Source organism: Nasonia vitripennis (genome assembly GCF_009193385.2).
Source record: "Nasonia vitripennis strain AsymCx chromosome 3 unlocalized genomic scaffold, Nvit_psr_1.1 chr3_random0005, whole genome shotgun sequence".
Classification (NCBI taxonomy): domain Eukaryota; kingdom Metazoa; phylum Arthropoda; class Insecta; order Hymenoptera; family Pteromalidae; genus Nasonia; species Nasonia vitripennis.
In genome coordinates, this window is record NW_022279624.1 from 1210806 (window position 1) to 1224011 (window position 13206).

Here is a 13206-nt window from a genome sequence, read left to right on the forward strand (position 1 = left end):
CTTTTCTCGAGCTCTTTTCACTGTGTGGTCCGATTTGGGTGACATTTCTAAAGATGATAAATAAGAAAAAAAACGGCTAATAAAAAGTCGTTTGAAACGTGAACATTCGCTAAAGTTAGGTTACGCGACTCTGTCAGCTGCTTCATTACCCCAAACCTCCGCTCCAAATGCGACGTTGCCAAGTGTATTCATACATGAATAACTACGTAGTTCATCGCTACGTACAAACAATATTCATATTATTTAAAGATTGTTATTTTGACGCGAATCTTCACTAAAAGAACCTTCATATTTATAAATCTTTATTCACGAACATTTAGTTGACTTCGGAGTCTGTGGAGATCTACCTTAACAAAATGTATTAAATTCTAGTACTTCTCGGTGTACCAAAAAAACTCGTGAGATTAATTCAAATATGTTTAAACGGAAGCAAGGGAAAGTTCTGAGTACTCTTCACGATACGCGATAGTTTAAAACAATAGGATAGGCTCTCTACAGTGCTGTTCAACTTAACGTTAGAGTATGTCGTTAGAAAAATGCAAGTTAGCCAGCTGGGCGCAACGCTTAATGAAACAACACAGATACTAAGTTACGCAGATGATTTAGATATACTGCGGGATTATAGGGAAACAGTAGCAAGAAACACTGAAATCCTAAAAGCGGCTGAGTATACAGGGTTAGAAATAAGTGGATCAAAAACAATGTACATGATTATGGATAAACTAGGCATCTGCAGAGGGGAGGAAGATCTGAGAGTTGGGAATTTTACTTTTGAAAAGGTTAGCGAATTCAGGTATCTGGGTACGACCATAATAGATAGAAACGAGATTAATGTACTTATGGTGTTTGTATCACGTTCTAATACATATAAAGAAAATTTTAGTTGTTCACAAGAAAACAAAATGAAACGGGCATGGCAAGTTACGTAGTAAGTATTTTGAAAGTTGTTCCTAATAGATCATCATGTAACTTAACTTTAAGTTAAGTAACCCCTTGATTAAACAAAACAATTTGTTTGCTTTATTATAATTAAATATGAAAAACCTCACTTTGTTTGATTGATCTGAGTTCTTATACATCTGTAATTTCCTTGCGGAATATATCAAACTCGCCTAACCTTTTACTTTTTTAAAAGTCAATTTTTGTAAAAATTTTAGTCCTTTTAGTAAATTTTCTTGAGCATTTCTTATTCGTCCTAAAAATAAAAAGTAAGCATCTTTAGCAGCTTTCGACCATGACTTTTTTATAACATTTTTATCACCAACATGAAAACACTGATAGTTCTGTCACACAATATTAGTATTGTGGCTATGATTGATAACGTATGCTAGAAAAATTTAGATATGTGCACATTTTCGCTGTCCACGAATATTATTATTACATTAAGACACCAATATCTACAAAGCGCACCATCTAGACTTCGTCATTTTCCACCCTGTACACCTAGATGCTGTCCTCGTACAATTTATTTTCCTATACACCAAAAACTACGGAGCGCACCACATAACTTCGTCATAGGCCACCCTATACACCTAGATACCGTCTTCATATGAATTATTTACCTAGACATCAAAAACTACGGAGTGCACCACCTAGACGTCGTAATTGGCCACCCTGCATACCTAGACGCCGCCCTCGAATGATTTTAACACCTAAACATATAAAAAACTACGGTGCGAACTACCCAGGCCTCGCCTTCGGCTACCCTGTACACTTAGACACCGCCATCGAATGATTTTGACACCTAGACACAAAAAAATCACGGTGCGCTCCACCTAGACGTCATCATCGGCTACCCTGGATACCGCTACCGCACCACTTAATATTAAATAAAAAAAAATGAAATTACACCCGGGCCGTAGTCCCGCTGGTCTATATATGTGTGATCGCATCAGTAATCCCGCTGGTCTGTATAAGTATGTGGGAAAGCAATATATGCAGCTAAATTGCACAATCTTAACACTAGCCGTGTGCGGCTAACTTCATGATCTAAACATGTTGGGCTGAAGAATCCCAAATGGATTTGAGCATTTTTGTTAAAACATACTCGTTTATTGTAAAAAAAGCTGCTTTCTTGCCAATATATTGATTAGAAATCATAGTTAAGCGTACAAATATGATTATACGCCAAAAAAATTTGGATACAATAATGTAAATATTTCTATTTATTGTATTGAAAATTCGAAAACCCAATATAGAAGTAAATAGTGTCGCGCTCGCCGCAGGCTTCTCAAACTTGCCTTCGTGGACTTACCGTGCGACTTGATGATAAAATATTATATTGACATAATAATGCAAAAAAAGTAATTTTCACATATTTTATTCTAGTAAAACCTGCTCCACAATGAAAAATAATAGACAACATATCAGCGAGCTAAGCGAGCGTTATTTACTAGTGTGTATATATATATATATATATATATATGTCTGTTATTGGCCGGTTTTGGCGACTTTTATATATAGCTTCAATTCTGTATACATAGCATTCACAATAGTATACATTCATATACATTACTATCAGAAACATATGTATAATAGTCCCGAATGCGAATTTTGACTTTTTAGAAACATGTAAATAACTGGTTTTAGCGACTTCAAGATTTTTTGTATTTTGAACTCCAAAAAATATTAAATATGACCAATAATAATAACAAAACCTTAAAATGACGATATGTCTATATTGTATTACATAACGATATATAATATGGCAGACAACAAGAAATAATATCTGTACATATACAAGTAAAATGATTGTATTACCGACACTTACAATACGTTAGAAACATAAAAAACTAAGTTTCTTTAAATCAAAAAGCATACAAATGAATGACAGGCATCGAAATAATAACAGCTTAAAAATAAACATAATATTAAATGAAATAATTAATCATAAAACAGTCAGTGAGATAAAAACGTTCTTTCTCCTATGCCAATAGATAGATTTCGGCGACAAAGTCGAGATAACAAGTAGCTGGAGTATGTTAAGCAGAACATTATAAAATTGTAATTATATTAGTCGTTTAGAGAATTATTTATTACTATTATTGTAAAATAAAATTTCAACCATTCTAAAGCTGACATGTATAAAGAAAGTACAGCCTAAACATATCAAAGCATTATATGTATAAGGTCGCTAGATGTGTTTCGGCGACCAATCCGAAGAGTTAATTTTCTCGGACGTATTACGCACAAACTTGATGAAAATCGTAATTACTTACGTCCGCATTAACCATATCAGCAATTAAAGAAATTCTTTACGTCCGTTATTGAAAAATAATAGTTTTATCATTCTTAAATTGGACATGGAAGAACAAAACAGACCAAATATATCAATACATTCCATTTATGATGTATGTAGAAATGTTTAAGCGACCTATTCCGAAAGTACATTTTCTCGGGAAAGATAACGCTAGGAATTATAATGCTATATGACTCGTAAACTCATCCGTCCGAAACAATATGAGCCAATAAAGTACTTATTTATCTCTAATATCGTAAAAACATAGTTTAATCATCAAAGATTAGAAAGGTATAAGAGAAGCGCAGGCCAAATAGATTAATACATACTATGTATAAGGTCGCTACATACGTTGCGGCGACTAATCTAAAAGGCAAGTTTTATAAGGCTTCAATCTATAATAATAAACAAAGTATCTGTCGTCGGAGCAATGATCCGTTTAAGTTAGTACGACCAAGTAATATAGGTTTTTATGAATTTCATTGAATAAATAGAACCTTAGTACAGGCTTAGCAAACGAATACAATCTGTGTAGAATTACGCTAGTCTGATTTTGGCGACAAAGTCGAGAAAACAACGTGCTCATAGATAACCAAACAAGAAATTATAAAATTTGCAATAATAGATGTCATTCAGAAAATTATTTATCGCTATTATTAAAAAGAAATCGCAATCATTCTCAATTGAACATGTATAAGTAAAGCGCAAGCCAAATCGATCAATACATTCTATGTATAATGTCGCTAAATACGTTGCGGCAACTAATCTAAAAAGCGAGTTTTATAGATCTTAAAACTATGATTATAAAAAGCTTATCTGTCGTCAAGGCATTGATTCGTTTAAGTTAGTACGACCAAGTAATATAGGTATTTATAAACTTAATTAAATAAATAGAAACTTAGTACAGGCTTTGTCGACTATATCAAGAAAACAACGTGCTCGAGGATGACTAAAAAAAAAATAATAAAATTTGTAATGATAAAAGTCATTCAGAGAATTCTTTATCACTATTATTGAAAAAGAAATTGCAATCTTCTTTAATTAGACATGTATAAGTAAAGCGCAGGCCAAATTGATCAATACATTCCATGTATAAGGTCACTACATACGTTGCGGTGACTAATCAGAAAATCGAGTTATATAGGGCTCAAAACTATAAGCATAAAAAATGTATCTGTCGTCAGAGCAATGATTTGTTAAAGTTAGTACGACTAAGTAATATAGGTAATTACAAATTTAATTAAATAAATAGAACCTCAGTATAGGCTTTGTGAACGAATATAATCTGTGTAGAACTACGGTAGTCTGATTTTGGCGACAATGTCGAGAAAACAATGTGCTGGAACATAATCAAACCAGAAATTATAGAATATGTAATGATAAAAGTCATTCAGAGAATTATTTATGGCTATTATTAAAATGAAATTGCAATCTTTTTTAATTAGACATGTATAAGTAAAGCGCAGGCCAAATCGATCAATACATTCTATGTATAATGTCGCTAAATACGTTGCGGCGACTAATCCAAAAAGCGAGTTTTATAGGGCTCAAAACTATCAATAATAAAAAACTTATCCATCGACAGAGCATCAATTCGTTTAAATTAGTACGACCAAGTAATATAGGTAATTACAAATTTAAATAAATAAATAGAACCTTAGTATAGGCTTTGTGAACGAATACAATCTGTGTAGAACTACGGTAGTCTGATTTTGGCGACAATGGCGAGAAAACAACGAGCTTGAGGATGACCAAACAAGAAATTATAAAATTTGTAATAATAGAAGTCATTCAGAGAAATATTTATCGCTATTGTTAAAAAGAAATTGCAATCATTTTCAATGAGACATGTATAAGTAAAGCGCAGGCCAAATCGATCAATACATTCTATGTATAATGTCGCTAAATACGTTGTGGCGACTAATCCAAAAAGCGAGTTTTATAGGGAGTAGATAGGTTATAGGCATACCAGAACATAGGCATACTAAAACACCCCCTCTCCTCTCAGAGTGTTTTGGTACCCGATGAAAGTGGAGGGATCCCCTCTCTCTCTCCAAGATACTAGAACACCCTCTCTCCTTTCAGTGAAAGATTGCAGCCCTCCCAAAAGAGAGGGAAACGCCTACATTTGCTTGGAAAAGCTCCTCCTTCTCTGATTTTCGAGAAACGTGTGAAAGGCGAAGGTGGTGGAAAGTGTGTAAATGCATCCTTATAAGATAGCAGTCAAAGCTAATAAATTTTTCGAAGTAAAATAAATCCCGCTTTCTCACAGTTTAAACTGAAAGATAATAACAAGAATAATAAGCACATCTGCTCGCTCTCGTGAAGTGATGAACCCTCAAAGCTGTTTCCACGTTAGATTGTCACGAGCAGAGATAATTTTCATACACACTTGAAATTACTGTCGATTCTTAAAGAGATAATCTTACGCTCAATAGATCTCACAGGGTATCTGTGCGGCAAACGCGCAGGTATACACATTTCCTCGACCGCGTGCTTACATACGGAGATAATCTTATTCATAGCACAATAGATCTCATACGGGTATCTGTCGGACTTCTTGCCTGACACGCGCGCAGGTATACATATTTCTGCATGCTTACTTGCACGTGCGTATACACATCTGACCACCTTTCTCACAATCTCACTCAGATGTACTTCCTCAACCCCGAATGCTTATCTGCGCGTACATATGCACATCTGACCTTCCCCTTCTCGCTCAGGCATACATATTTTCCCGACCGCTTGCTAGCCTATGCGCAAGTATACACATCTGGCTGATTGCTTGCAGATTAGCAGATAGATTATCCGCCAAGTTCATATGTGCATAAGTCGGATACGTGCTGAAGACTCTCGCGTGAAAATTTGAGATATGGACAGTCAACAATGATCGCTCTCTCTCTCTCTCTCTCTCTCTCTCTCTCTCTCTCTCTCTCTCTCTCTCTCTCTCCAAGAAAGCGTAGGTGTGTACTCGAGTGATTGAGGGATGGTCAAATTTTGCTGAGAGGGAGGAGATTTTGAAAATTCTGGTGGGAAGTGTCTAAGGGAGGTTCTATGAGAAGAAAGTGGAAATTTTTCGCAAATCGAAGGACTTTTGGTAATTGAAGTGGAAAGGGAAGCTTCGCTGTCCACCCTATTTAAGGACCTGGTGCATGCTTCGTCAGTCAGTTCACTCTTCGTTTTCAAGTTCATTCTTCAATTCAAAGTGTGAGAAGATGGAAGGAATCAACGACAGCATGAAGGCAGCTTTTGAGAAGGTCAACGGCTATAGAACAATTGTCCATCTCTTTAATGTGGCGTGGCAGTTGATGTCCTGGACATCGAATGGAATTAATGATGATTCCATTTTGAGAAAGTGTAAGTGTTATTTTTTTTACATTAGTTTAGATTTTATTTGTAACATTTTTTTAAATTTAATTATTTTTGTTATATTCTTCAGCTCTACCAGCCGAGTTAACTGCTGCGATGAAGCAGCTGAATGAGGGTGCGCTCACCTCACCAGAGTTGCAACAACAGCAGCAACTTCCGTCGATTGGTGTGATGCAGCAGATGTTTAAAAGTATATCATCCTTATCAGAGATGCACCATCAGCAGCAGCTTCCACAGGAGCAAAACTCGCAGCAACAAGCAGCAGTCGCAGCAGAAGTCGCATCCGCAGCCAAAGCCGCAGCAAAAGCCACAACCGCAGCCAAAGCCGCAGCCAAAGCCGCAGCCAAAGCCGCAGCAAAAGCCGCAACCGCAGCCAGAACCTCAGCAGAAGCCAAAGCAGCAGTCGCAGCCAAAGCCACAGCAGAACCCAAAGCATCAGAAGCCTCAACCACAGCAGAAGCCAAAGCAGCAGAAGCCGCATCCGCAGCCAAAGTCGCCGCCACAGCACCAGCTAGGAAGCCACTCAGGGACCCTCGCTCTCCGCCGGCAGCCAAAAGTGATCGCCCTTCTACGTCTGCGAAAACCGAACGTTCGTCCTCATCAAGCGATCGCAATCGCTCGTCTTCGAAAAGCGATCGCAATCACTCGTCATCAAAAAGCGATCGCCATCACTCGTCATCAAAAAAAAGCGATCGCCATCGGTCATCTTCGAGAAACGAGCGCCATCGCTCATCTTCGAGAAACGACCGCACTTCTGTACCGAGCGATCACCACACAAGTACGGCAAGCACGAGGGCTGATTGCCAAGCGTTGAATACATCTCTTTGCGCTGTTGAGCATTTACAGCCTCCTCTACGATCCGTAATAGCATCCAAGGGGATTAGGCTATCACAATCTTCAAGGGCGAGATCAAGCTCGCGTTCAGGTTAAAGCTCGAGTACAGGCTCAAGCTCGAGTTCAGGCTCAAGCTCGAGTTCAGGCTCAAGCTCGAGTTCAGGCTCAAGCTCGAGTTCAGGCTCAAGCTCGAGTTCTGGCTGAGCACCAGCTCGGGATCCAGGTCGGGATGTGGCTCTGACAAAAGTTCAAGGAAGAGGAAATCTGATGGTTAGTTATAAAAAAAAATTTTAATTTTTTCAAAAAATAATAATACATATTTTTTCTTTAATTGCAGATGAAGCAATCAATGGTATAGGTGGTAAAAGGATGACATTCACATCATCTCAAGAGAGCGAAAAATCAGGTAAGATAATTTTTTTTTTCATTCATTTCATTTCATTTTTTATGATAATATATACATCAATTTTTGTTTTTTTTTGGTTTGTTATTGCAGCAGAAAAGAAGGAACGGAGAAAACTTTCGTTGTCTTTAAAAAAGACTGATTTACCACCACCATCTCCGCGGCAGCAGCCATCACCACAGCCTCTCTATCATGCAGATCAGCCGATGCCACTTCAGCATCAAGCAGATCAACCGATGCACTTCAGCATCAACAAGAACAGAAAAAGGCACTACAGCAACGAGCACGATCGCGTATATTGCAAGACGAAATGCTCAACGATCCGCTTATCGTGTTCGATAAGAAAGCAAATATGCAAAAATTCTGAATGATATTTTTCAATAAATTTTTTGTAATAAATTTTTGATATGATAAATGTAAAAAAATAAAAATAAATAAACATAATTTTCCACTAATATTTTGTGTTTCCTGCTTGATTAATATTCCTTTTAGAAATTTATATTATAACGCATGTTTACTGTCGTTGATCGCGCGTTACAACCAGGGCCAGAAGGGTCCTGTTTATTATAATTAGAAACGTCGGACATGCAGAAGGCATGGCTCAGCCGACTCACGCGGGCACGGATTTACCTATGCCATCTGACACATTGTCACGTCTTGACAGCGGCGTGCGAGTAGGTGGCAACAACGTACGTTGCTGAATATATATAAGGTTGATAAGGGAATAAAACATAAAACATTCATTTATTAAAATCATTTTTTATTTAGTTAAGCTGATTTCCAGTATAAGCAAATACATTTTGAATTTTGATTATCCACCGTATCTAAACTAAATCGATCATCTAAATAATCGAATAACCAGGTTCGTATCAAGTGGCGCGGGAGCGCCACGAAGGCGAGTTTGAGAAGCAGACGACGCCTCGGCGCCCGTGACACTATTTACTTCTATATTGGTCTCTCGAATTTTCAATTAAGGAAATAAATTATTTATCATTCATGTAACCAGCTAATTTTGATAAATGTTTATACTGGTATGCCAAACTATGATTTTAAACCAAAATATCAGCAATAAACCAGCTTTAACATAATAAACAAGTATGCAGGTGAACAAAAATGCTGAAATCACTTGCTTAATTTTTCTTCAGCCCAAAAAGTGGTAAGACCGTTAAGTTAGCTGCGTGCAGTTTGACCGAGTGGTTAGACTGTGAAGTTGGCCGCACAAGCTATTGAGCCTACATTGTCTGCTCCTCTGCTTGAATTATAAATGTGTGCTCCGTAGTATTCGGTGTTTTGGTGTAAAAATCTTTCAAGGAAGGTGTCTAGATAAATAGGGTAGCTGATGACGACGTCTAGGTGGTGCGCTCCGTGATTTTTGGTGTTTAGATAAATAAATCATACGAGGACGGCATCTAGGTGTACAGGGCGGCCGATGGCGAGGTCTAGGTAGTTCGCACCGTGGTTTTTGGTGTCTAGGTGTTGAAATAATTCGAGGGCGGTACCTAGGTGTACAGGGTGGCCGATGACGAGGTCTAGGTAGTTCGCTCCGTGGCTTTTGGTGTTGAAATAATTCGAGGGCGGTGTCTAGGTGTACAGGGTGGCCGATGACGAGTTCTAGGTAGTTCGCTCCGTGGTTTTTGGTGTCTAGGTGTAAAAATCATTTGAACGCGGTGTCCAGGTGTACAGGGTGGCCGATGACGAGGTCTAGGTCGTGCGCTCCGTGGCTTTTGGTGTTGAAATAATTCGAGGGCGGTGTCTAGGTGTACAGGGTGGCCGATGACGAGGTCTAGGTAGTTTGCTCCGTGGTTTTTGGTGTCTAGGTGTAAAAATCACTTGAACGCGGTGTCCAGGTGTACAGGGTGGCCGATGACGAGGTCTAGGTCGTGCGCTTCGTGGTTTTTGGTGTCTAGGTAAATAAATCATACGATGACGGCGTCTAGGTGTACAGGGTGTCCGATAACGAGGTCTGGATAGTTCGCGCCGTGGGTTTTGGTGTCTTGGCGTAGAAATAATTCAAGGGTGGTGTATATCAACAATCAGTGATCTCATGTTAGTGATAAAAATGTTACAAAAAAGCTTTGATCTAAAGGTGCTAAATATGCTTATATTTTATTTCTACGACGTCGAATATGAAATACTCAAAAAAATTTACTAAAAAGGATTGAAATCTCTAAAAAAAATAACTTTTAAAAAAGTAAAAAGTTAGGCAAGTTTAATATATTTCGCAACAAAATTACAGATTGAAAAGTACTAAGATCAATCAAACAAAGTCAAGTTTATTATATTTAATCGTGATGAAGCAAGGAACAACTCTCAAGATAATTACTACGTAACTTGCCATACCCGTTTCATTGTACTTATGGTGTTTGTATGACGTTCTAATACATAAAAGGAAATTTTAGTTGTTCACCAATAAACAAAATTAAACGGGCATGGCAAGTTACGTAGTAATTATCTTGAGAGTTGTTCCTTGCTTCATCACGATTAAATATAATAAACTTGACTTTGTTTGATTGATCTTAGTACTTTTCAATCTGTAATTTTGTTGCGAAATATATTAAACTTGCCTAACTTTTTACTTTTTTAAAAGTTATTTTTTTTAGATTGCAATAACGTTTCGAACAGCACACATAGGCACTCTTCTAATGCAGAGATCGTGATTAAAGCAGACGAACTGCTTATCATATATTATTTTTTCAAACGATGGACAGCCAAAATTTTCGACGTTTGTGATTGATCTGAAAAAATAAATAGAAGAATGTGTGAGGGATTTTTTTTAATGTGAAAGTTTAAATAAATGTATTATATTTGCAACTTACAAATCGGGCAATAAATTTTTTATCCATTCTGCTTTCTGCTTTCCTTTGACGAATAATTTTGTGACAGTAGTGAAACCTGTGAGAATAGAAGTCAGGGATAAAACTGTTAGTATCGAACCCATGGATGTGGACTGCTCAGGCGAAGTAGAAGAAATGCAAGTTGATGAGTCCTGTGACGAAGAAGGTTTTGAGGTTGAAGAAGAATCTGACGAAGAATCCTCAAACGAAGAATACCTGCCAGCTAGTACAAGAAAAGCTCCAGAAACCTTTAACCAAGAAGAGTTAAGTGATCTTATTCGAAATTTAGGATTATCTAAAGATGGAGGAGAATATCTAGCGTCAGTTCTTAAAACGAAAAATCTGTTAGCAAAAGGAACAACGGCATCTTTTTATCGAGATAGAGAAAAAGAATTTAGGAATTGTTTTACGAACGATGAAGAGAATTCGTTGGTATATTGTATAGATGTTAAAGGTTTAGTCGATGCAATAAAACCGAATACGTATATAGACGAGGAATGGAGACTTTTTATTGATTCGTCAAAACGAAGTCTGAAAGCTGTTCTGCTTCATAACGGAAACAGGTTTGCATCCATTCCCATAGCTCACTCGACTAAGCTGAAAGAGACTTATGAAAATTTAGAAATTGTATTGGAAAAAATAAAGTACTTGGAACATCAATGGAAAATTTGTGGTGATCTTAAAATTGCAACCATGATCTTAGGACAACAATCAGGTATTACTAAAAATCCCTGCTTCTTGTGTTTATGGGATAGTAGAGACAGGGTAAATCACTACGTTAAGAAAGTATGGCCAACTAGAACACATTTTGAACCAGGATCGAGGAACATTATACGTACGCCATTGATTGACCCATCAAACTATCTGCTACCACCACTTCATATCAAACTTGGCTTCATGAAGCAGTTCGTCAAAGCTCTGGATAAAGATGGCGATTGTTTCCAGTATTTGGGAGAAAAGTTTCCCGCAATAAGTGAAGCTAAATTAAAAGAAGGTATTTTTGATGGTCCTCAAATTCGTACTCTATTTGAAGACGAAACATTTATCACAAAAATAAACGACACAGAAAAAGCTGCATGGCAAAGTTTTAAAACTGTTCGTGAGAACTTTTTAGGAAATAAAAAGAGTGAGAACTATCAGGAACTAGTTGAACAAATGTTGGAGAATTTCAAAAATTTGGGTTGCTTGATGAGTTATAAAATGCATTTCTTACATTCCCATCTTGATTACGTCTCTCTTAATCTAGGAGATGTCAGTGAAGAACAGGGAGAACGATTTCATCAAGATATAAGTGTAATGGAGAATCGATACCAAGGAAGATGGAATGTCAACATGATGGCAGATTTTTGCTGGACACTGAAGAGAGACATTAAAACAAATAACAAAAAGAGAAAAAGAAACCCATTGCATAGGTCATTTGAAGTAAAAAGAGCTCGTTACAAGAGAAAAAAGGAGTAAAGAAAGACATCGAGAGTTACTAAGCTAGTGGAAAAAAGCAAAATAAGAAAAAAATATAAACGAAAGCAACTTTTCTCTGTATACAAGGAAGATATTATGTGATTAAATAAGATTTTTTACAATTTTTCGGTATCTTTTTCCATTTTTGGAAAGTTTTGATATGACATTTTAATCGGTTTAAACTGTTTCTTTTCAGTTTGACCTTGAACTGACCTTGACCCTGACGTGATCGGGTAAAACTGACCCCAGATTCAGATTCAGCGACCAACAAAACATAAATGTATGGCATTTTTATTTCTTTTAACCATTTCTTCTCAGTTTGACCTTGAACTGACCTTGAACCTGACGAGATGGGGCCAAACTGATTCCGGATTTGGATTCAGCGACCAAATAAACATAAATATATGGCATTTTTATTTCTTTTAATCATTTCTTCTCAGTTTGACCTTGAACTGACCTTGAACCTGACGAGATGGGGCCAAACTGATTCCGGATTTGGATTCAGCGACCGAAAAAACATAAATATATGGCATTTTAATTTTTTTAAACCTTTTCTTCTTAATTTGACCTCCAACTGACCTTGACCCTGACGTGATGGGGCCTAACTGACCTTATATTCGAATTCAGCAACCCGAAAAACATAAAGATAGATAGGTCTGATTTCTCGCGCAGACAACTTTTTTTATTTTGTGTGCCGGTGTTATCTAGCTATAAATCATACAGACAAGAAAATAGAGATGAAAAGACACCTGCAGAATGGTTTGTTCAGAGCTGAAATCAATCGGGGAGCAGATTGATCTACTCTACAAAAATCCTAAACCATTAAAACTTACAGACTTGGAAGAATTATCTTTTCGAAGGGCAACGATATGTCATATATGTCGAAAACCAATCCATGGTGATAAACTTGCAGTAAGAGATCATTGTCATCTTACGGGACGGTATGTTGTCACTTTAATTACTTTGAAAAATTGAATTTACTAAATTTTTTAGCCTAATTTTTTTCCTCAGTTTCAGAAGTGCAGCTCATAATTCATGTAATTTGAATTATAAGAATTCGAGATTTGTGC

General features: G+C 37.0%; 2 protein-coding genes across 11 annotated transcripts in view; one reads left to right on the plus strand and one right to left on the minus strand.

The window, feature by feature from the left end:
- The window catches only part of LOC107981434, a 262240-nt gene that overhangs the window by 68848 nt on the left and 180186 nt on the right, over positions 1-13206 (minus strand). Inside the window, exon 2 of one of the 10 annotated variants that reach the window (XM_031925849.1) lies at positions 4494-4577. The exons of the other annotated variants lie outside the window; for them this stretch is intronic. The gene's annotated coding sequence lies outside the window, so the exon portion shown is untranslated. The remainder of the gene's footprint in view (positions 1-4493; positions 4578-13206) is intronic. 10 annotated transcript variants of the gene reach the window in all.
- Positions 6025-8215, plus strand: LOC116416712. Its single transcript, XM_031925928.1, has 5 exons — positions 6025-6595; positions 6678-7099; positions 7510-7711; positions 7779-7847; positions 7938-8215. The coding sequence occupies exons 1-5, from the start codon at positions 6391-6393 to the stop codon at positions 8213-8215; spliced, it is 1176 nt and encodes a 391-aa protein (XP_031781788.1). The 5' UTR covers positions 6025-6390.